Here is a 23,505-nt window from a genome sequence, read left to right as displayed (position 1 = left end):
CTTTAAAATTAATATGGTACCTAATATCCATTGAGGACTTGCTATTTGTCAGGCATGGTTCTAAATGTCCTCTTACAATTTTATTTAATCCTCTTAATCAGCCTGTGAGGGAGCTGTTATGAACATCTCCATGTGACCAATGAGGATAGTGGCAAACAGACTCATTCAGAGACGTGGAGTTGGTAAATGTGATAACTCACATAAGTAACCTTTGTTTATCAGAGAAAATGGGTAAAGTACGATATAAAGAAGGACAAAAGAGGCATCATCCATCCTTTACTTTCAGTTTGAATTTTTCTGTACATTTTTATGGCTAGAGATGGGATTGCTGGATATTATTTACATAAATACACATTTAAGTGGGATTTGCATTGGGGCTTTATATTCTCTTCTCTCGGTTAACTTATGATAGTAAGCAACACTGCTTTAACTAAACTATGTGAATGCTATTTCTAATGACTAAAGATAAGTCAACACCTTCCAATACCACTTACCCTATCTGACATGAGCTGAATTATTTAAGCTTCTTCTGCCTCACTTTCCACCTTGACTGCATACATATCTCTCAGAGGTTTTAGGAGGCTTACATTATCTTATTACATGAAGAAAATGCTCAGATATCAGTACCTGGCACACCCTGAGTCTTCAGTGATATTAGGAAATCTTGTTATTACTATTATCAAACAAGAGAAAGTTACTTTTTTTACAGTAAAACCATAGTAGCTCATTTAGTAAAGTTAGGTTATCAAAGTACATAGTAGAAATAAAACCGTTCGTTTTCTCAAGGATATTCTTAAGATGTTGCAGAACTCCCTCTTCTCTTTTTAAATTCTTCTATCAATACAACCTCTATAATTTTAATAGATTGTTATATCCTCATGAATTTACTTTATATTGTATTGTGGGTATTTTTCAATTCTATTAATAAATCCACAACACGTTGTTTTCAACGGCTGCCTAGTTTTCTACCCTTTGAACACAATGTAAATCTTTCCCTGTTATTCACCATTTAGTCCGACACGTAAGAACCTACTGGAAACTTCTCCTCTAAGTTGTGACACAGGGGGTCCTGCTTTGGACGCCTCATACTGCTTTATGAGGCACTTTTGAGTACTCAGCAACCATGTCAAGAAGGGAGCAAAAGTAGGTTGACAAGCTTGTCCTCGAGTTTCTGTCTCAAAAGGGCTTATGTTTTCAGACCTTTGGTTTCCCTAAGGTCTGGCTCTCTACCTTAGCTTGTGTTCAAAGTTTAGGTAACCAGTAACGCCCTATTTAATTTCAAGAAATTAATGGCGGCCCACACTGAGTGAATAAGATGGACAGAAATTAAACAGACAGGATGCAATCAGAAAAGGTTGCCTGCATCAGAGGCAAGAAGAGAAAGGCTGACAGACTGATTCTATGTCAGTCTTTCCTGTGACTCCCCCTTCTTTCTTTCCATGGCTTCCCTGAATTAGAAATAGGACTGGAATATTTAGTAGACAGGATGATGGGGGTGAATATGTTGCCATGACTTTGGAAATTATCAAATAAATAAGGGAATACTCATGGCACAGATGCAAAATGATATCCAGGGGGTGCCTAGTACGTACTGCATAAAAAGAATGCATGGATTACAGGATAGCCCTTTGCTTCACAATTATTTGAGAGGTGGCATCAGAAAACAATAGATTTTTATTATTTTATACTTTGGAAAATACATTGCTAACTTATTGGCATTTCACATATTCTGTGAAGCCTGCAATGACTCAAATCCTGCTCACCTGATTCAGTATAAAATAATAAATTGTGCCAGTGAGTGTTCCACAAAGGTGACTTTTATTTTCTCCATGGAGGTAGGAACGATGCATAGTACTTCTTTTTATCCTCTTATGATGAAGAGGACAGACCCTGGAGCTAGATTTCCTGGGTCCAACCCGATTGTGCCAGGTACCAGCTGTGTGACTTGGACAGATTCCTGAGACAAGTAGTATCTTATTTACCTCGTGAGTCAGTGGCTTCATGACAGTAACAGAAGAGGCCTCCCGGGTTACCGTGTGGGTTAAGAGACTTAATATGTGCAAAGAACTGAGAACACTAATAGAGAATTCTCTCACACACAGAATTATTAGCTGTTCCTCTCTTGGGTCATCTTCCGACTCTCTTCATAGGCAGAGCCGAGGGTTACTCACAATTTGATGGGTTCATCTATTGGCTTCAGTAGCTCAGACCTCTACTCTGATGAAGTCAGGCTGGAACAGCCTTGAATGTGAAGAGAGGAAACATCCTGCTGCTCCCCCAGAAAAAAGACACTTGCTCCATCCCAAATTTATCTCGAGTATTCTGTTTGTTATAAAATTGTGATCCTTAAATTTTCAGGACAGCCTCAAGGTCCAGTTAAAAAAGCATAGACTTCCTGTCTCTGGCCAATCATTTTAATTCTCTAAGCTTTAATTTCTTTATCTATAAGATGGGCAGATAATGATTATCATGCAGGGGAGTTGTAATAATTACGCGTGGTAATATATATGTACCAAGTCTAGGAGTCCTGGTACGCAGTGATTCCTTCCCTCAGCCTGAACGATTCCCAGTTACTGGAAATCTCTGGATGGTGATATGATAAATGAAGCCCGTGTCTACTCCTTCCCAGACAAGACTTTAGTTCATTGGGAAGTTGTGTTAAAGGAAGATTTGGGAACTTCATGGTCAGAAATGCTTGCTGCTCAAGATAGGGCCTGATGTATAAGGACAAGCGAAGATGGCTTCCTGGAAAGCTCAGGAAAGTAGCAGAGACAGTGAGGCAGAGGCTGGGAGCCCAGGCAGGAACTAGCTGAGTTTGCTCCTGTGGGAAGGCTGTGATGGGGCAGAGCCCCGTCAGAGGCAGTTGTTAGGCTCTGTCGGCACCTCTAGTGCTGTGGGTCCCACCGCACTGTAGTCAGTGGCCACAGTTTCTTCTATGAAGTTTATGGTAAGGATTGAACTGGGCGCTTGAAAATTTTCTTGCCTCAAATTTGCTTTGTTTCTCACCTAAGTGAACTCAAACTGGGGTTTTTATTGAGATGACAAACATCTGATGTGTCATAATTTCCTTGGGTTTCTGCAAATACCAGTGTATAACTATATTTTCAAAGTCTTCTTCATACAGGATATGTTATTTGTTTTTCTGTTGCTCTGGAAGATGACATTTTAGGTTGCTCTAACTTTAACTGCCCATGTCCAACCACAAAAAAAAAAAAAATTTTTTAAGGGAAATTCCCATAAACATCTGACACAGAAAGTGGAAATAATAAAGAATGTATTTCATCTCTTAAGAGCAACTCACAAGCCCAGAGGGAGAAAAATATGGATGTGCCCAGCAGTGACATTTTCCTGTCTGCCTGACCATGTCACCTAGAAGAAAGCAGGAAAGTGGGGTTTTGGAAGATCCAGGTGTCGTGTGACTTGACAGGACAGGAGGAAGATGTAGGTAGGGTATTTCTACTGCAAATCTGCTGAGGATTTGCTGGCACTGTTCTAAATATTTTTTTCGTATTGTTTCATTTATACTTCTCAATCTTGAGGGTCAGTGGTATTATTATCTCACTTTGACCTATGAGAACGGTGTGGCAAAGGTGCCTTATCTCACGTTAAAAAGCTGGGAGGGCTTCCCTGGTGGCGCAGTGGTTGAGAGTCCGCCTGCCGATGCAGGGGACACGGATTCGTGCCCCAGTCCAGGAGGATCCCACGTGGCGCGGAGCGGCTGGGCCCGTGAGCCGTGGCCGCTGAGCCTGGCCGCCACCCCTTTGCTTCATCTTTTGCTCTCTTCCCTTTGATTTAATTACGGTCTTTAGTGTTATGTTTGGATTCCTTTCTCTCTCATGTGTGTATCTATTATAGATTTTTGGTTTGTGGCTAGCATTAGGTTTATATGTAGCAATCTATATATAGAATATTTTCAGTTGCTTATCTCTTAAGGTCAAACACTTTGCACTTTAACAACCTTGCCTTTATACTCCACACCCCCATGTTTACTGTTTTTGATATCACGTTTACGTCTTTTTATTTCAGATATCCTTAACTGCTTATTGTGGATATAGATGATTTTACTACTTCTGTCTTTTAACCTTCCTACTAGCTTTTGCTTGATTGACCACTTTTACTGTATATTTGCCTTTATCAATGAGATTCTTGCTTTCTCATTTTTCATATTTCTAGTTGTGGCCGTTTCTTTTCTACTTAGAGAAGTTCCTGTATCATTTCTTGTAAAGCTCGTTTGGTGGGGCTGAACTCTTTTTATCTTTTTCTTGTCTGTAAAACTTTTGATAGCTCTATCAAATCTGAATGAAATCCTTTCTGGGTAGAGTATTCTTGGTTGTTGGGTTCCCCCCTTTCATCATTTTAAATATGTCATGGCATTCTCTTCTTGCCTGCAAATTTTCTCCTGAAAAGTCAGCTGATAGCCTCATAGGCCCAGGCACTAATAAGCTAGAGGGAGGATTCCAGAATGACACTAGCCACCACAAGTGTCCTTGTGGTAGAATGAGCTCCCCCAAACGGCTGCTGCCAGAGGCTAGGCCCCCTGGGTGAGCTCTGTTTGCCTCCTGCCTCTGGGGAGCTCTCCAAGATCATCAGGTGAACCTGACCCAGGCTCCTTTAATTACTGCCACTGCCCTGTGAGATTCTGTGTGCGCCCTGTATGAGTGGAGCCTCTATTTCCCTCAGCTCTTTGGCTCTCCTGAAAGTAAGCCCTGCTGCCCTTCAAAGCCAAACATTATGGGGGCTCGTCATTCCAGTGCAGGACCCCCGGGCTGGGGAGCCCAATGTGGGGCTTGGTACCCTTGCCTCTTGGGGCGAACCTCTGAGATTGTAGTTATTCTCCCACTTGTGGGTCACCCACCCTGGGTTATGGGTCTTGCCTATACTGCACCTTCACCCCTTCTACCCATCTTGTTGTGGTTCCTTCTGTATATCTTTAGTTGTAGAAGATCTCTTTTGCTAGTCTTCGGGTCTCTCTCATCAACAATTTACAGTTGCTCTGTAAAGAGTTGTAATTGGGTGTGCCCATGACAGATGAGCTCAGGGTCTTCCTACTATGCCATCTTCTTTGATAATTCTTTTTTTTTTTTTGCGGTACGCGGGCCTCTCACTGCTGTGGCCTCTCCCGTTGCGGAGCACAGGCTCCGGATGTGCAGGCTCAGCAGCCATGGCTCACGGGCCCAGCCGCTCCGCGGCACGTGGGATCTTCCCGGACCAGGGCACGAACCCGTGTCCCCTGCATCGGCAGGCGGACTCCCAACCACTGCGCCACCAAGGAAGCCCTGATGATTCTTTTTACCTAGACTCGTTTTGTCTTTCCTTTGGACCAGGAAGCTTCATAGAGTCAATTTATTTAAAACCCTGTTTCTTGTCTACATGATTCTATGAACTTATTACATCCTAAATAGGGCCATCCCATAGCACATAAGGCTCCTTTTTACTCATTAAAAAAGACACACACCCCTATGCAGAATTAGAAAAAGGCAGTCTCTTGAGACTAACATAGCCCTGGTCCTGAGGGTAGATGGGGGGTGGGCATGGGAAGGGATACCCAACCCCTAAGCACCCTTGAGCAGGGCGCAGTGACAGACTATACACATGCCACCACTCAGTGCGTGTGTGTGGTATGGGAGCATCATTACTGTGTATAACTGATGTATCTCTTCCTCATTCTGACACTGGAAGAAGGTACTAAACTTAGCAATTTAGAATAGTCTCTGCTATTTTATTTTTTTTATTATTTTTTTTATTTTTTTGTGGTACGCGGGCCTCTCACTGTTGTGGCCTCTCCCGTTGCGGGGCACAGGACCCGGATGCACAGGCTCAGCGGCCATGGCTCACGGGCCCAGCTGCTCCGCGGCCCATGGGATCTTCCCGGACCAGGGCACAAACCCGTGTCCCCTGCATTGGCAGGTAGAGTCTCAACCACTGCGCCACCAGGGAAGCCCTAGTCTCTGCTATTTTAGAACGGTCTCCTTCAGGTTACTTTGGTCCCTTTTGGCACATCCTTTATCTTTTTTGCTCCTCTCTCTTCCTTCCTCTCGTCCCCCAGAGGGTATCACTACACATAGGAGGAGTGTGAATTCTTATGGTCATCCTCCCGCCCCCCTTGTGTTTTCATCAACTTCCAGCTCTTTGTCCTGCTGGTCTCTTCCGCTCAATTGGCTGGTACAATAATCAGAACTTAACCTACCACTATTGATTCCACATGTTGTACCCCTTAAACTTACACAATCTTGTATATCAATTTTATCTCAATAAACCCGGGGGAAATAGATAAAATAAAAGAAGCAAAAAGGGAGCTGTTTCTGAGCACAGCCACTATCTCCTTCCATGGGTGGTAACCTCATGGTTTAGTGTTAACAGAAGAAGGACTACAGGTGACATGATTTATGTAGGAGAGTAAAAATATGCTGCCTACAAATTTCCAAAGTATTACCCTCATTGCACAGTGTGATTGTTCTTCAAGTCCAGGCTATGGAGTTTTGAGCCCTCTTTATGTACCCCGTCTATGATATTTCTTGCTAAATTAAATTCATAAAACATAGAAGATAGATGATTTTCTTAGACTTTTACCTTCCCCTAGGGGGGAAGGGTCCTAGACTGTTCAGAAACAAAGCTCTATAAGATGTGCCCCAAGGTGACCTTCTAGCCATGACCTCTTGAGTGGCTACTCATTCTGTCCTGATCAGGCTCTGCCAGGCAGGGAGATAGGTCTGGGACAATCCATATTTGCTCACAAATGCCAAAGTATATTCTTATAAAGTTAGTAAACACTAAGGGTATTCAAAGTGGCCCAATAGTGCAATTGAAACAGCACGGACTCTTTTTTTGGACTGATCGTTGCCGCTGTCTAAGCATCAATTCCTTCTTCCATGAAACATGCTTATTTGCAGAGTTTTTAGTCACATAAGCTTCTGAACACATATGACATCTAACACATTATCTGGCAGCCATTGGGAGCTAAATGGATGTAAATTCCGTTATGTTCATTGTCAGTACCTTTGGCCTGAGTTTTTCACAATTACTGAAAATCTCTGGGAAATGAAATAATGCACCTTGCCTTTTCTTCTCTCTGAGATAATCAGGTCATTTCAACATACATATTCTCTAAATAGGAACCCATGTCTACAGGAAATGATGTCAAACCAGACTTTTGGGGGCACAGTTATTAACATCTGTAGGGGTACAACTGATAGCCATCAGACTCCCTTTCCTCTTTCCTTTGATATGAGGCATCGACCTGAGAAGCACAGGAAGTGCTGCAGGCTGAGGCTGAGGTCTAGCCAGGGCTGAGATCTGGACTTGGGACCGAGGTTGCTCCATGTTGGGAAGGATGTGGTCACAAGTCATGATAAGGGGTGTTTTTGCTCATTGTCTTGGCTCTAATGATACTGTAGGTTCCCAGGGCCCATTATATTGGGTCTCCATTTCATCTTCTTTTGTGAATTTTATTTACTCTGTGGTTGCAATTCTTTGATTATAACTGACCTTAAATAAGGTTTTTTTTCAAGTAAATATCTGACCCTCAAAAGCCTGATTTGGTTTCAGCTCCTGTGTGGTATGGAAAGTTATATCTGGATACCCTACAGTGAAAACATATGTTTCCTTTCTCCTATTAAATATTTTCATTTGCTTCAATTGGAATAGCATTTCCAACCAAAAGCAAAATAATCAAGAAATAAGACATTACTTTTTCTTTGGTGGCATGGGTAATTCTATTTTTTCTTGAAGTATAGTTGATTTGCTATATTATGCTTTCCTCAGGTGTACAACATAGTGATTCAGTATTTTTATAGATTATACTCCATTTAAAGTTATTGCAAAACAATAGCTCTGTTTCTCTGTGCTCTTGCTTATTATTCTGTACATAATAGCTTGTATCTCTTAAACCCATCCCCCTATCTTACCCTCCCCACCTCCCTCTCCACACTGGTAACCACTAGTTTGTTCTCTATACCTGTGAGTCTGTTGCTATTTTGTTATTCACATTCTTTTGTTTTATTTTTCAGATTCCACATATAAGTGATAACATAAGTATTTGTCTTCCTCTGTCTGACTTATCTCACTGGAATTTACTTTATTAAAAAATCCTCACCATATCTGAGAAATAGGGAAACAAATTTACGTTCCCAGCATGAGTGAAGAACAGATGAACATTTGTAGCCATACATCCTGTCTGCCCAGGCTGAGTGCCCAAAAAGGATAAGCAGCAGATAAGGAAGAGGCCCAGGAAAAGGAGGAGAGAGACTCCCAGGGTGTGAGCAGACGAAACACATCCCTCCACTGGGTAAATTGGTATAAAAAGGAATGTCCACATGCACTTTCACCTTTTGGTTCCTGGACATAAACTTTCTGGCTATGAGTTAGATGTCACTATACTCGGCCCCTGGAGGAGAACGCAGCCCATCTAAGGCCACCTGTCAGAGAGGGAGCCCTGACCTCACTCTCTGCCCACTTTCCAGTCTCCCAAACAGCAACCAGAGATAAGACCATTAACCTAGTCCATGAAGGTCTGACTCGTAAGGCATATAGGACAGTTAAGAGAAGTGGACAGTCAATCTGGAAGAGCAAAAGGAAGAAATCAAGCACGTGGTCAAATAAAGTGGGTTATGTTTGCCCCCAAATAAGTAATATAAGTTGAAGAGTAAGAAGAAGGTTTCATCAAGCTTGTTTCATTTCACTTTTCACAAAGCCACTAAGATCCCGTCCCTAACAGAACAGGATGTGCCACTGCTCCTTCAGTAAGAAAACAGGAAACTGGATGGGTGTTGATAAAGTATCATTAAATTCTGTGCTTTCTAGTTGATAAACTTCGTAGAGAGGAGCATGTGTTTCTTTGTTATTTCCTCAGGGCTTGGAAATCCTAGTGCCCAAGGAAGGAATGCTTTTGTCAGGTGACACAGTCATGGTTTCTTTGAACTTCAAATTCCATCGGCTGAAATTAAATGGAAATCAACGATTTCCAATGTGCCCATTAGTGGAATCCATAGGGGTTAGCCTTCTGCGTCGACAGCCGGTCGAAAGTCTATCTTCTCCCTACTCTCCAGGTGAAGATCACATGAGGCTGATTTTCTAGCAACCTTCCATGAGAGGTAGACGATCACATTCTCAGGCAATAGGAGTGCCAAACAACCTTGCAGACAGAAACCCCTCCTGTGCAATGAAGTGTGAAGTTTTTGCTCATCACGGCATCTGCATCTGGACAAAACAGAAGTAAAGAAAGCAAGAACGTCATAGCACAGTGTTAATAAGAAAACTGCATATTTTTGGCACTATCTGTACTACTTAGTGTCTATAATAAGGTAAAAAAAGACATTTAAGCCCAATAAGCCACCCTGAGCATTAACACTGTCTCTCACTTGCCAGACAGGATCACTGGGAATCAAGAGAGAAAACAAGATTTCATTTTGTAAAGAAGCAAAAGTTGTTAGAGAAGAGGGGAGAAAAAAAATGGTCAAGACAGAGCCCATTACAGGCCTTTCTAACCATCAAATTTCATGTTTCTCTAAGTGCTCAAAAGTTTCCCAGGTATTTTTAATATTATGAAACGTGCAAATTCTTTTTAAAAATAAATTTTGGTAATAAAAGTTGTCTATTAGACAATATAGGGGCCACAGAAGTGACATAGAAAAAAATTATCCATGATCCCAACCTCCAGAGGTGACCATTGCAAATTAGCACCCTTTCCTCTACCTTGGGCTGATGCTCTAAACCCATTCTCAGGGCTGAAAGTAAAGATCACCCAAGACAAAAGAATCAAATGGATTTCCAGGTGGGCCTAGCAATTTTCAGAATTGTGGTTTTTCCAAGTTGACGCTTAGCGAACAGACATCACTATTCCCACAGTACTAGTATGTACAGGGAGTTAGCAGTAGATGATATGATATGATATGATTTATGATTATTAAGGTTTTCCTAGACTTTACTCAGCATTAATTCGATAATATAATGTTGATTCTATTACTCAAAGTCATTGTGAATCACCCACCTCAGCTGTGAGAGAAAGTTAAGTTGAGTCAAAGTCATCAGGAGATTTCAGGCATCCATCTGTACAAATTCCCCCATCCACCCATCGGGTAATGCAAACACCTCAATAATAATGGAAATATAGACCTCACTTCAACAGACATTAATTGAGCCCCTTCTGTATTCAGTACTGTACATGCTAATCAAATGCTTTCCATGTTCTATGAACCATTTAATTGCCAATGTTTACTTAGGACAGGGCTGGTTTGCCTTTGGTGTGTGCTGCCAAAGTGTCCTTGATGAAGTTCACTTTAACCTGAAGAAGAAGGCAGGAGGAGTAAGTGACTCCAAATATAGACTTGTTTTCCTCCCATAAGGCTTGTTGCTCCATAAGCAAGACCACTGTCAGTCTCACCTGTGTGTGCCTTAAGGGTACTAGGGACCTGTGATTGGAAACTTAGATTGAAATTGATCGGGGATGGCTTCTCAAGAGGCTGTCTTCATAGCTAGCTAATCTCTCTTTAACTAAACTGTAAGTCAGCCACACTATGACAGATGTGATGCTAAGACCTGGATATAAAGAGGTGTGTGTGTGTGTGTGTGTGTGTGTGTGTGTGTGTGTGTGTGTGTGTTCCTGTACGTATAGCTGCCCTCATCGTTACTTTGTTTGTTTCATTTGTTACTAGCTAACGTTTACTGAGTTCTCACAGTATACTGAGCACTGGACCAAATCCTTAATATGTGTCATCTCAGGAACGCTCACACAACCAGGAGGACCTCTATTTTACAGGTGAGGAAATGGGCGATAGCAGCGATCGGCCTTGTCACATAGCTAGTAAATGTCAGAGCCCAAGTCAGACCTAGGTCTCTCGGATACAAGAGGCCAAGGTCTTCACCGCTTGGCTACACCCTATCTGTAGCCAGATAATTGTCGACTATTGAAGAATCAGAAAATGTAAGAGCTATTTGAGACGACAAACCTAAGAATTATTTATCCCTCCATTCTTTTAACCAGAGCAAATCTACTTTCATTTGTTTTATATAAGATCACATTTGAAGAAAACAAAAATCATATTTGTTTCATCATGGCAAAACAACAAAAATTATAAACCATGAGCTGAGCTAGAAGTAACCAGCATTCCTGGGAGACTTATAACCCTGAACTGTAGTTAAGTTGGGGACTGTCATTTCACTGGGGAGTGGCAGCCCAGCAGCAGAAAGGGGGCTCTACAGAAGTGACCTCCAGCTTTGACAAAGCATATGAGATTTGCAATGTCTGCTGTGCACAACGCCTGGCTCAAAGTGTCACACACTTATTGTGGGATAAATGGAATCTTAAGCCAGAAAATGCAAGACTCCCCAAACCTCAATCCAAAGTAGACTTTGACTTGGACTCAATAAGTAGCAGCATTTATAAGTTTTGTGCAAAATCAAATATCACCATTCCAGGGCATGAATTTGATATATTTATTTTGCAGTCAGCCCTGTTTGTGGTTATATCATGGTGTGTTTGCTACATTTTAGCCTCTAGGAAAATGAATAGCATTTAGGGACTTCCCTGGCAGTTCAGTGGTTAAGACTCTGCACTTCCACTGCAGAGGGCCTGGGTTCGATCCCTGGTCCCGCAGCCATGGTGCGGTCAAAAAAAGAGAAAATGATTAGCATTCAATCTAATATCCATTATTTTAATCCAAGGAGATAAGTAGATCATAAAAAACACTAATGAAATACAAATTGACTCATACAAGAAAATATCACAGATAACGTGGTATATATATATCTTGGCAGAAAATAAGAGTGAGTAGTGGAGATTGACTCAGATAAATAAACATGGGTGCCCTGGGAAAGCCTGTTGAGAGCAAGATGATTCCTGAAAACATAACCCTGGTTATTTGCACATACTTCTGAAAGCTTCCTCTAAGAAAATATAGGATTTGGCCACTTCACATAGAGTCACCTATATAAAAGTTGATCTAGAAAACTGTACAGAAGCATACAGGTGGTAACTGTGGTTTCCTAACTCACAATAGTGAATGAAAACCCAATGATTTTTGTGACCACCTGTAGGGGTGGGATAGGGAGGGTGGGAAGGAGACGCAAGAGGGAGGAGATATGGGAATATATGTTCATGTATAGCTGATTCACTTTGTTATAAAGCAGAAACTAACACACCGCTGTAAAGCAATTATACTCCAATAAAGATGTTAAAAAAAAAACCCCAAGGATCATTTATTGAATGACGTGACTCTAATGTCTGCTACTGTGCACTTCCCAGAGGGCACAATAGTAGGTGGCCGCGTCTTGTTCCTGTACATTGTGAATGGTGAGGGTCGACGTAGAAGTTTCGGGTTTCTTGTCTGCCTCAAACTTGCCCAGTGTAACGTCTGAGTCCCTTCTGACGGTGTTGTTAGGTAAAATGTGTAGCAGGTGCTGCATGGCTTCGCCAGGTCTTTCTTGATACCAATATACAGACATTTTAGAAATGGTTACACCAGATACCACGCATTCCAGGCGGGCTGTTTTTGACAGCTTTTTGGTAGTGGAGAGTTGAGGTTGCTCTAGATGACCTGCACCATACACACATACTGGAAAAAAAAAAAAAAAGGAGGAGAGTAAATAAACCAGAACCTTGGAATTTTGTAAAATGACAAAATTAGAGAATATTGGTCAAAGGCTATTAGGGGAAGAAAACAACTTACAAGCCCCAAGGACTGTCAGAGCGAGCACGTGGAACAGTGACGGCATGTCTGCAGGAACTGTGCTCTCCTCCAGGACAGCCTGGAAGCGCTGCTGAGAATAGTTTCAGACCAGTGGGGCTTGGCTGAGTCAATCAAGTCGAACTTCCTATTGGTGACAGTGACATGGCTCTTTCCTCATTGTGAAGGAGTGTTTCTCACCACCTGCTATTACACCCTCTCCAAGTCAGTAGTTCAAGCTCCTCCAGCTTACTATAGACCACACAGACGGCCAGCTTAGAACTCTGACGGGACTCATTTTTCCAAACGGTATTCATGAATCTGCCATGACATGCAAGGCATTATGCTAAGTTCTTTGGATGTAATAAAGATGCAAAGATAGGACATCTAACCGTGGAGAGCTGTCTAATGGGGAGATGGGGTGACAATGCCGTGATCGTGGTATTTATTCTCTCTTTTCTCCCACTGCCTTTCACAGAAGAAATCAGCCGCATAGCACAGGGATATCAGCTCAGTGCTTTGTGACCGCCTGGAGGGGTGGGATAGAGAGGGTGGGAGGGAGGGAGATGCAAGAGGGAAGAGATATGGGAACATATGTGTATATATAACTGATTCACTTTGTTATAAAGCAGAAACTAACACACCATTGTAAAGCAATTATACCCCAATAAAGATGTTTAAAAAAAAGAAAAGAAATCTTCCATAACCCCAGAGAGGTGGCAGGCCAGAGCTGGTGAGGAAAGAAGGAGGGTGATCTGGGCTGGGTTATGCATCATTGGGCCCACAGAGAACTTCTGTAACCAGCTGGAGAGACTTCGGTTCATCAGTCTGCTTACATCTGCTCAGTTACCCACACACACCTACAGCATAGGGTGCTACTGACCACCTTCAGGGTCTGGAGGCTCCATTCCAGTTTGTTTGCTTCCATTTAAATTTCAGGTTTATGTCTTCCCCCTTGGCTACCTGGATGATATATCAAATCCCAGTTTCTCGTGTGTGAAACAGGATTTCCTCTTTCTGGATTCCTGAGTTTCCTTTCAGTCTGGTTTTCTTTCTCTAACCCCAAGATATTTCACCTGTTTAGGGTATTTTTAAGAAATTAAGGGTTTAATCTCTGGATCATCAGAAGGTTTCATTTGAAAGTGACAGGTTCTGATAGGTTCAGACGAAAGGAGGGGACACTGCTGGCTCAGATAAACTCCACATGGCTGCCAGCCTTCCAGACTTCCTTGTCAGGTGAATGGTCCCGTCCTGGGGCTCTGCCTGGGGTCCCCGGCTCTCTGGACAGACAGCAACGTAACCCCATCAACAGTGGGCTGAGGGGAGATGGTCCTTCTCAGGACAGAGTCACCAAATAGGGACATTTGCAGAGTCCAACATGAGACCCTGTAATTCTGTGAGGCTATATTGCTTTGGAAAAGATAGAATGACAGCTGGAATCCAAGAACTGCCACTTGAAGGATGTGTGTCCTTGGGCAAGTCACTGTAAATGGGAACAATGGTGTTTACTCTGGTTATGCTGTCCACCCTGTGCCAGGGATTGTGTCAAGTTGTTTGTTTTTTAAATAAATACTATCTAAGTTGGTCTTAAGTACCATTTAATTCTTATTTTAATTCTTGTAATAATACTTCAAAGTACTTATATTCAACCACATTTGACAGATGAGAGAATCAGAATCTTAAAACATTTCATCTGCTCGGGATCTTTTTTTTTTTTACATCTTTATTGGAGTATAATTGCTTTACAGTGGTGTGTTAGTTTCTGCTTTATAACAAAGTGAATCAGCTATACGTATACATATATCCCCATATCCCTTCCCTCTTGTGTCTCCCTCCCACCCTCCTTATCCCACCCCTCTAGGTGGTCACAAAGCACCGAGCTGATCTCCCTGTGCTATGCAGCTGCTTCCCACTAGCTATCTATTTTACATTTGGTAGTGTATATATGTCCATGCCACTCTCTCACTTCACCCCAGCTTACACTTCCCCCTCCCCGTGTCCTCAAGTCCATTCTCTATGTCTGTGTCTTTATTCCTGTCTTGCCCCTAGGTTCTTTGGAACCTTTTTATTTTTTTTTAGATTCCATATATATGTGTCAGCATATGGTATTTGTTTTTCTCTTCCTGACTTACTTCACTCTGTATGACAGTCTCTGGGTCCATCCACCTCACTACAGATAACTCAGTTTCGTTTCTTTTTATGGCTGAGTAATATTCCATTGTATATATGTACCATATCTTCTTTATCCATTCATCTGTTGATGGACACTTAGGTTGCTTCCATGTCCTGGCTATTGTAAATAGTGCTGCAATGAACATTGGGGTACATGTATCCTTTTGAATTATGGTTTTCTCAGGGTATATGCCCAGTAGTGGGATTGCTGGGTCATATAGTAGTTCTATTTTTAGTCTTTTAAGGAACCTCCATATTGTCCTCCATAGTGGCTGTATCAATTTACATTCCCGCCAACAGTGCAAGAGGGTTCCCTTTTCTCCTTACCCTCTCCTGCATTTATTATTTTTAGATTTTTTAACGATGGCCATTCTGCTCAGGGTCATTTAAGAAGTAGGTAATGGAGCCTGGATTCAAACCCAAGTCTAACAAATTTCAAAGCCTGTGCCAACATCTGTTCAATACATAAAGGTGATATATATGTGTGTGTGTATATACACACACACACACACACACACACACACACACACATATATACACACACACACACACACACACACACACACACACACATATATATATATATATATATATATGATGTCTTTTAAAATTATAATATGCAAGGGACCATGAAGAAAATTTCAGAAATATTACGGAAACTCAAGAATAACTCTCACACACCAACACACAAAGACTATAAGATATTCTTGAAGAACCTATATTCATTAACGTGGTTGACCTCAAAAAGTAAAAGAAATTTCTTCTAACACTTTTGCGTTAATAGTTGATGGCCTTTTAAAAAGCCTAATTTTCTTGAGGTTGTAACAGAAATCATTGATCCATTAAATGATAACAAATACCCTTTATTGAGTGTGAAACATTGTACATACTTGTCCCTCCTTTGCAAGCATAAAAGCATACTTATGCCCATTTTACAGATGAAACAGAGGCTTAGAGAGGTTAAGTAACTTACTCGAGGTTGCCTAGGGAATAAAGACACACCAAGAATTTGAGCCAAGTCAGCCAGTCTCCAGAGCCTGTGCCCTAAGTAACATGTTTGGCTGTTTATGATTCAGGAATTACTTTGTCTCCTCACTGGACTGTTTCATTTTAATGCAAATTGTGGGGTTACTGTACAGCGGATCTGTTCTCAATTCGTGCTTCCTGCTTACAAAGTGCAGTAGTATTTGGATGCATTCACTTACGCTAACTTCTAGCGCCCCCTTTTGGCCATAGGAGATATGTCATACATGTTATATTCCCCTGCACCGGAGCCCCAGTAAGTGATGTCTGTTAACAGCAAAGACTCAGCATGATGAATGAAAGTGCCCTGGAATGCAAGGCAGAAAACTTGTTTTTCCAGTTGTATTCCTAATATGCTTGGTATTTTTAAGCAAGCGACTCCTCCTTGCAAGGCCCCCATTTCCCCAGCCTCAAAATGAGAGGAGAGGGTGATGTTTTTGGTCTCTTCCAATTCCAATAATTTGTGATTCTGAACTGAATTGACACTCCAGTTGTTGAAATAACACGTGTGGCAGGATGCAAAAGATGAAATCTTATCATGTTGGCTTTGATGTAATAATAATGCATGTTGTTTGCTTCCTCTTGACAATAACTGCTCTAGAAAACTTTTATTCTGAGTAGGTTCCTTTGCAAAACCCCATTAATTCCTAAGTGTATTGTGAGGGTATAAATAGTCACTGGCTTTGTTACCCAGCCTGACCACTGCAGAAAGTACTTCCTCCAGCAAACTTGTCCCAAGCCAGTGCAAGGGAAATGCTCAAATATCGCACCTAGAAAAGATGCAAACGTTGAGGCATGGAGAGAGCCCAACGTGCTCACGTGCACACACAGGTGCACACACACACATGACTACAGTACATACCCAGAGCTGAATTATGCTGATTATCATAGGTAATTGGTTCTGGCTCTGTTGAGAAACTAAGAAAGAAGACCTTCAGTAAACCTAAATATGCCTACAAAGTAGAATTCTCTTGGGGATATTTAGAATTTGCCATCTGTCTGTACCACCCCCATGCTTCAAGTTTATTTATAATTTTAAAGTGTTGTAATGTGTCATGGTTTTTAAAAACCAAAAGGATTATCAACAACATACTCAGTATGCCTGTCTCTGAGGGACATGGTAGTTGACTATGGTTTGGAAAACATCTTGGCTAAAAACTAGATTCTCACACCTTCTTTCATTTTCATTTCACAGAGACCCCCAAAGCTTGTGTCAATAGCTGACTCCAGTTTTTAAATGCAGGAGCATTCTCATTCTGGGTTTGCTTTAATTGTCTTGGAGGAGAACATTGCCTTGAAGGCGAGGTCAACTCCATGACTAGTGCACCACGGCCAGGTCCAGCTAGACATCCGTTGGTAGCCAGTGTACCTGAATTTTCCCTGAAGAGGGAAAAAGTTGGGTTGTCCACAACCACTGAAGAAAATGAACCAATTCCCCTTGGGTTAACCTGATCTTAATTTACCAGTTGAAACCATTCTTGAGATTGAGGGGAGATAGGTTGTCGACAATTAAGTCTCAAAGCTCAAATATGAGGTTTTGATGGCTTGTCCTGGAATTAGCATTCTCTGAGTTTCTCCATGGTATATATTTTCTGATTGCTTTTTGGGTTTTGTGTATTTTTTAACCTTCATTCTCATTTTTGTGTGTGTCATATTTCTCAGTGTAGAACACACTATCACCATTCATCTGTACCAGTCATGTTACATAGTTTTCGTATTTGTTATTTATTTTATTCTTTTTTCCCTTCTTTCCCTACTCCATTTCCTCCATAGATGCTCGATCTGTTATGCCCTTCAAGCTGATGTATCTGGGAAAACTAGAGTATCATTTGTGAAGAATGTATTTTTGCATTGATATAAATGGCACAGCAACCTTACCTGCCTGTGTCTGTACATCTGTCTGCTCACCTGGTTTACTGCTCTTCACAGCTCGCTGCATCCATCCCCCAGGGACCAGCATCTCACCTGCTGCCCGCTCCTGGCCATCCCCAGCTATGCAGTGACTGACACCTCAGAGGATCTCTTCATGCCCAGAGTAAGCTATTCCCTGGGAATGAAACCCCAGGGTTGTAGGTCACAGGGACTACACATACACATGTTCACTAAATACCGTCAGTGCTATGTTAGCTGACATTTTAATTTTCACCAACCTGCTGGCTACCAAGCAGTATCTCACTAGTCTATGAGATTATTGGCACTGGTCTGATTATTAGGAAGCTGAAGGTCTCCTTTTATGCCTGGTATCCACTCAAGCGTCTCCTCCAGAGCCTTGCCTATTCAAGTCCTTAATACAGAGCAAAAAGAAGGGTGGACAGCAGAGGGGCAAACCTATGTTAGAGCCAGGACGCCTAGGCTATAGCCTGGCCCTGCTGTTTATTGGCTGTGTGACCTGGAGGAAGTTCCTTCATGTCACTCACTGTACCTTAGCCTCATTTACAAAAGGGAAAAACAGCAACTACCTCACAGATTAATGAAGATTAATACTTGCAGAACACTTAGGTGAGTGTCTGGTAAATAATAGACATGCGATAAATGTTAGTTATTATATACTATATATTATATAATAATATACTATAATATATAATAATACTGTATATTATTACATAATATGTATATTATACTTACTATTACAAGTAATTTATTAATATTATAAATACAAAGATAAATAACAAACATAAGTGAATTATTAAAATTGTATTAAGATAATACTAATTATTAGTTTTTTGTTGACTTGAATAAGTTTAAGATACTTATCTTAAAGATATAAGTATCTTAAACTTATAAGATACTTACCTTTTGTGACTTTCGGCTGTCATGAATATTCTCAGCAAATCTATCATCTCTCTACTGATTTTGTCTCAAGCATCATTCATTAGATAGAAATTCTCAATTTTGTAGTCAAACCATTTTTTGGCCATATACTTTGGGTACTTTCTTATAGTGAATTTCAGATTGGGGATTGGAGTTTCTGGGCTTCCCTGAATTAATCCATCACTCAGTACCTTGTTCCTTTGCTTGGTGCACTTGTGTATAAGGTCCTGGAGCAGACTCGGAATACTGAGAAGGTTGGTAGAGAGTTTTCAGTTAGTGGGGGAAACAAAGGGCTAACTGATATCCTTTTTACACTAAATTCAATGAGCCGAACAGGTGTGGACAGAGGAGTGAACTGGCGAGAAAGCTTTGTCCAGGAGATGGGACTTAATCTGTGCCTGGAGGGAGGGAGCATTGCAGAGGCAGACAGGAGGGGCGGGCATTTCAGGAGGAGGTTGCAGTGCAGTGAGCAAAGGGTAGAGGTGCAGCGGGAGGGCAGGATGTACCAGTGAGGAAGGTCCTCTGACAGAAGCAGAAGACAAGCATCGGTAAAGACATGCAGGGCTTTGAAAGCCAAGCAGAGGCATGGGGATTCCGCGTGTCATACAACAGTGTTCCTCATTAGTGTGTGTGTGTGTGTGTGTGTGTGTGTGTGTGTGTGAGAGAGAGAGAGAGAGAGAGAGAGGGAGAGAGAGGGAGGGAGGGAGGGAGACCAAGAGGGGAGTGCTAACCCTTTGACATCAGTGTAGGTAAATGGTCTGGGGAGTGGAGGATAAACTAGGAAGCAGGGAAGCAGGGAGATAGTGGGATGACAAGCACCAAAAGCCTTCCTTGGCAGGGATAAGGACCACTCCCAGATGCGGTAGCAGGGATTAAAGCACAAGATTGCATGACATTTTGAGAAAAGAAACAAAGGCAGGTGCTTGGAATCTGGAAAAGGAATGGCAGAGGCGAGACCTCACATTTCCAGGCCCAGAGCTCTGAAGAGGGGGACCCCTCAGTGGTGGGCTGCAGCGGGGTTTTGAGAGCAGTTCCTTGAGCGCAAGGTCTCAGTCCATGTGGTCCAGTGCACAGTACCTGACACTTAGCATGAGCCTTACAGATGTTTAATGAATGACCATGCAGACTTGGAAGCAGTAATGGGACCCTCCAGGGAAACATGCTCTGGACAGCGGGTGTACAGACCTAGAGAGAGGGAGACTCATGCTGAACTGCCCCGCCGCCCCACTCCAGCAGCCATTGGAAGAAGCAAGAAAACAAGGAAAATGAGTCTCTTGGAACCTTACAGAGAGTTTGGAGAAGTCTGGCGGCATCATCAGATGTCGCAGAAATCACTTGGTGGTCACTGGCCGGTTTTTGGAGAGCAGAGCGTAAGGACACTGAATCTGATGCTATCTATTAACAGGGAGAGGGTGTAAGGGTGTCAGCCGTGTGGCAATGTGCCGTAGGCCAGGCGCTCCTGCACTGGCTTTCATGGCACTAAAAGGCATCAGGAGGTGTTTTCCCAGAGCAAATGGCAGACGCACCCTGGTGGGTACAGAGGAGTAGGAATAAGCACGTGACCTTGATCCAACCTATAAAAATGAGGCAACCTCAGTGTTGGACCTGAGACCCCAGGGGACTGGGAATTAACTGGATTTTAAGAAAGTGAGTTTAGATAGCCTTTGAAAGGGTTTCAAGGTACCTAGCCTGCCTCTCAATCTGCATAGAATTAAGGGGTGTGTCTCAATTACCCCTTCAATGGAAAAAGTCAGTATGTGTTCCCAGTACGCAATCATAACAAAGGATAGCCAATGAGCCACTAACTCTTGGGTTGGCTGAAAAGTTCACTCGGGTTTTCCGTAAAACGAACTTTTTGACCCACCCAATATTTGGATGGGCTATTAAGCTTATTTTAGCATATTTTATTGGTTCTTATGAAAAAGTATCAAACCCACTCTCTATACCTCGAGGAAGGCTGCCCTGAACAGCTAAGGTTTGTCTAGTCGTGGTCCTGCTGTGGAGTCGAGGATGAGTAGAAGCGCACGGCTCTCAGATCTCTAAGTTTGCGAAGAGAATACTGGTCAACATCTCCTCCACGCAGCTACCAATGTCTCATGCCATTAATCCAAGTCCTAGGCCTTGGATGCTATTATATATCATGCTGGGAAGACAGTAGCTACACCACCACCCAAGACAACTGTGTGACCAGCTCATGTCCGAGGTCTGGTACACAGCGTTCATCAAGTCTTTAGTTGGGTTCCAAGTAAAAACCAGAAAGCAGCTTGGGCTCCTTTGAAAAGAGCAGGAGAGTCCTAGCAAGGCAAATCAGTTATTTCTCAGGCTTTGAGGTGTTCATGCATTTTGTGTGAAATAAAGCACTGAGTTTCAGTCATCTTTAAACTCATCGATTTCTTAAAATTCCTGCAGTTTCCCAAAGGTTTTTTCTTGAATGGGCCATCAGAATGGACCATGGGGCCATGCTGGGTTTTTCTAGTAGATTGAGTTTGGGCTTTTTTAGGTGATGAGAGGGCTCAGAATTCTGAACCTGCATCCTCTTTCCACGGAAGCCCATGGATGTGGGGTTCTGGCTCACTCAAAAGCTGTCCTGGCTTGGTCAGAAAGAGCTGGCCCAGGTGGAAGCAGTGTGACAGCATGGTGCCTGGAGCCTTTCCATCCCAGGTGGCACTGAGATATTATTAAAAATCCAAATTGTCTGAGGGCTTTGCCCTGCAACTATATACGTCACTCAGTCTATATGTGGAATTGGCAGGCATGCCAAGTAGGTGTATGTTTATAAGAACCATAGGCTTCCGTATCTGACTTTGTGAAGGTCCTCTGATCTATCTGAAGGTCTGAGTCCTACTAGATTTGTAAGAGAAATCTTAAAAGATGAAGAGGAGGCTAGGATAGGGCTTCCTGGGTCAAGGCCTTTCATGAGGATCCAGTTTCCCTGGAAATCAGCCCCTGGAAAAATCTTGGGTCGACAATAGCTGTTTCTCTATCAACACTTAACCACCCACTAAGCGTCCAAGTGAGTAATCCACCAGGAGAAATGAAATCATGAATCACGAATACATACCAAATTTAAAATTCTAATAACACCCATTCTAGATCAGCTTATATTGAGTACAATTATACTAGCAGAAAAGGGTCTAAATCAACTGAAAGGGTTTTAAGAATTCTCTTCTATAGACAATGGTCCAGTGAATTGACTCTTCTATGTCATCTAATCTATTTTTTTGTAGGTACCTCCAAACATAAACATGTCAGAAAGAAAAGTAACCAAAAAAAATGAGGCTGGTGTGAGAAGAAACTGCTGATTACGGACGTCGTCAGATTTCTGTGATACACAGACTAGGGCAGCGACAGTCGGCACCTCGGAGGGGCCTCCACTGAAAGCTGTTATTTGTGCTGTAGTGATGGCCAGGCAGCAGGGACCACCGAGTGACCAGCAATGACTGGGATGCAGGGGTTTGTGGAAGGGAGGCGGGCTGTGGAGCACAACCCGGAGGAACAAGCATATTTCTGCACAAATAACAACTCCAATGTAGACTGTTTCAAGCAGTGTACCCGAATGAAACAAGCTTTCCATAACAAATGAATCATCAGAAGGAGTCAAGGTTATTGCTGGAGATTACCCAAGGTTTATTTGGAATGACACAGCACTGAAAACAGACTCGTTACAGATGACTTGTGGATACAGCATACATCATCTATATCTTATTTTCGGACGATCGGTGAAGATGAGTTGCATCAATAAAAAGAGGTGGAAATATATAGGAGCTTTTTGAAATCGTGTTCTTTGGGGGTGGATTGAAATGCCCCGATCATCAGCCAGCCAGTCTCAGAAAGGCAGAAATTAAGACAATTTAGCTGCTAATCCCCACTCGCCCACCTCCAGTCCTGGTGGCCGGACATCCAGATCATCAGACTCTGCTTTCTCCAAAGGGGCAGCAGCTCCGACGTGCCGTTAGTCATCGCATCCTGAAGAATGCACATTCCGAACACAGATACTGTCCACCGTTTTGGCAATGGGATGGCTGCTTTTGCCCAGAGGCAAAACTGCAACTGTGATTCCAGACGGAATGAGAGCAACGCATGTATCAATGACACACAAGAGGCTAAAAGCTACAATGGAAAGGAGAGAGCGCAACTATGTATCTGTAGCCTTGTGCATACACATAGATCCAGGAGTGATGAGAAACAGCTCATGTGACTGTGTGTCCATATATATAGAGAGAGAGGTGCTGGTAAAGAACAGTGACAACTTTTGCAGCAGTTTCGTTTTAAACACAGTAAATGTGACAGGGAGAGAGAGAGAGAGAGCACGTGCTCACACCTGCACAGGGGAATAGATAATCTCGTATTACAGGACAATTCATCACGTCTTCTGCAGGGAAGCCACTCAATACCATACACTTGGTGCAGAGAAATTAAGGTTCTGGTCTGGAGAAAGCTACTTTAGAACTGGTGGGAGGGGGTCGAGTATACAAGTCTCCACAGCTTGGACAAAGCACAGACAAACCTGTTAGCAAGAACGTGGGAACCAGTGAAGACTTTTTCCTTAATTTACTTGTTTTTTTTTCCCTCTAAACATTTGTTTGCACACATGCTTCATTGACATAGCCTCCCAAACTTTGTCTGGCATTGGTCTGCAAATCACTGAGTGTCATAGCAAAAGTGAACTCTTCAGCTTTTCACAAAGGTTTAAAAACCCAGTAATCAGGCTCTTTCTACAATACTTTTGGCCCTAATCCAGGCGCCGGGTGAAGTTCTCTGGAAAGAGGCCTTTGTACGTGGCGAGGTCTCTGTACTGAAGCCAGTCTGATTCCTTCACGCCTACCAGCCAGCCTGCATC

At 42.5% G+C, this 23,505-nt stretch overlaps 1 protein-coding gene and 1 long non-coding RNA gene across 4 annotated transcripts in view; one reads left to right on the top strand and one right to left on the bottom strand.

Moving 5' to 3' along the window:
* Positions 1-23,351, top strand: part of LOC141279509 (uncharacterized) — a 24,983-nt gene extending 1,632 nt beyond the window's left edge. The window contains exons 1-4 of one of the 2 annotated variants that reach the window (XR_012333875.1): positions 7,807-9,299; positions 10,650-10,753; positions 17,784-17,889; positions 21,893-23,351. This is a non-coding gene — a long non-coding RNA (uncharacterized lncRNA). Of the gene's footprint in view, positions 1-7,806; positions 9,300-10,649; positions 10,754-17,783; positions 17,890-21,892 lie in introns of those variants that run through there. The other variant, XR_012333874.1, reaches the window with a different exon arrangement.
* Positions 22,271-23,505, bottom strand: part of AMPH (amphiphysin) — a 183,361-nt gene continuing 182,126 nt past the window's right edge. For both annotated transcript variants that reach the window (XM_033862882.2, XM_073809541.1), the window contains one exon: positions 22,271-23,505. In XM_033862882.2, coding sequence (XP_033718773.1) covers positions 23,398-23,505 — 108 coding nt within the window. In that variant the 3' untranslated portion in view covers positions 22,271-23,397.

This window comes from Tursiops truncatus, chromosome 9 (assembly GCF_011762595.2).
Source record: "Tursiops truncatus isolate mTurTru1 chromosome 9, mTurTru1.mat.Y, whole genome shotgun sequence".
Lineage (NCBI taxonomy): Eukaryota > Metazoa > Chordata > Mammalia > Artiodactyla > Delphinidae > Tursiops > Tursiops truncatus.
This window is presented reverse-complemented; position numbering and strand designations above follow the sequence as displayed.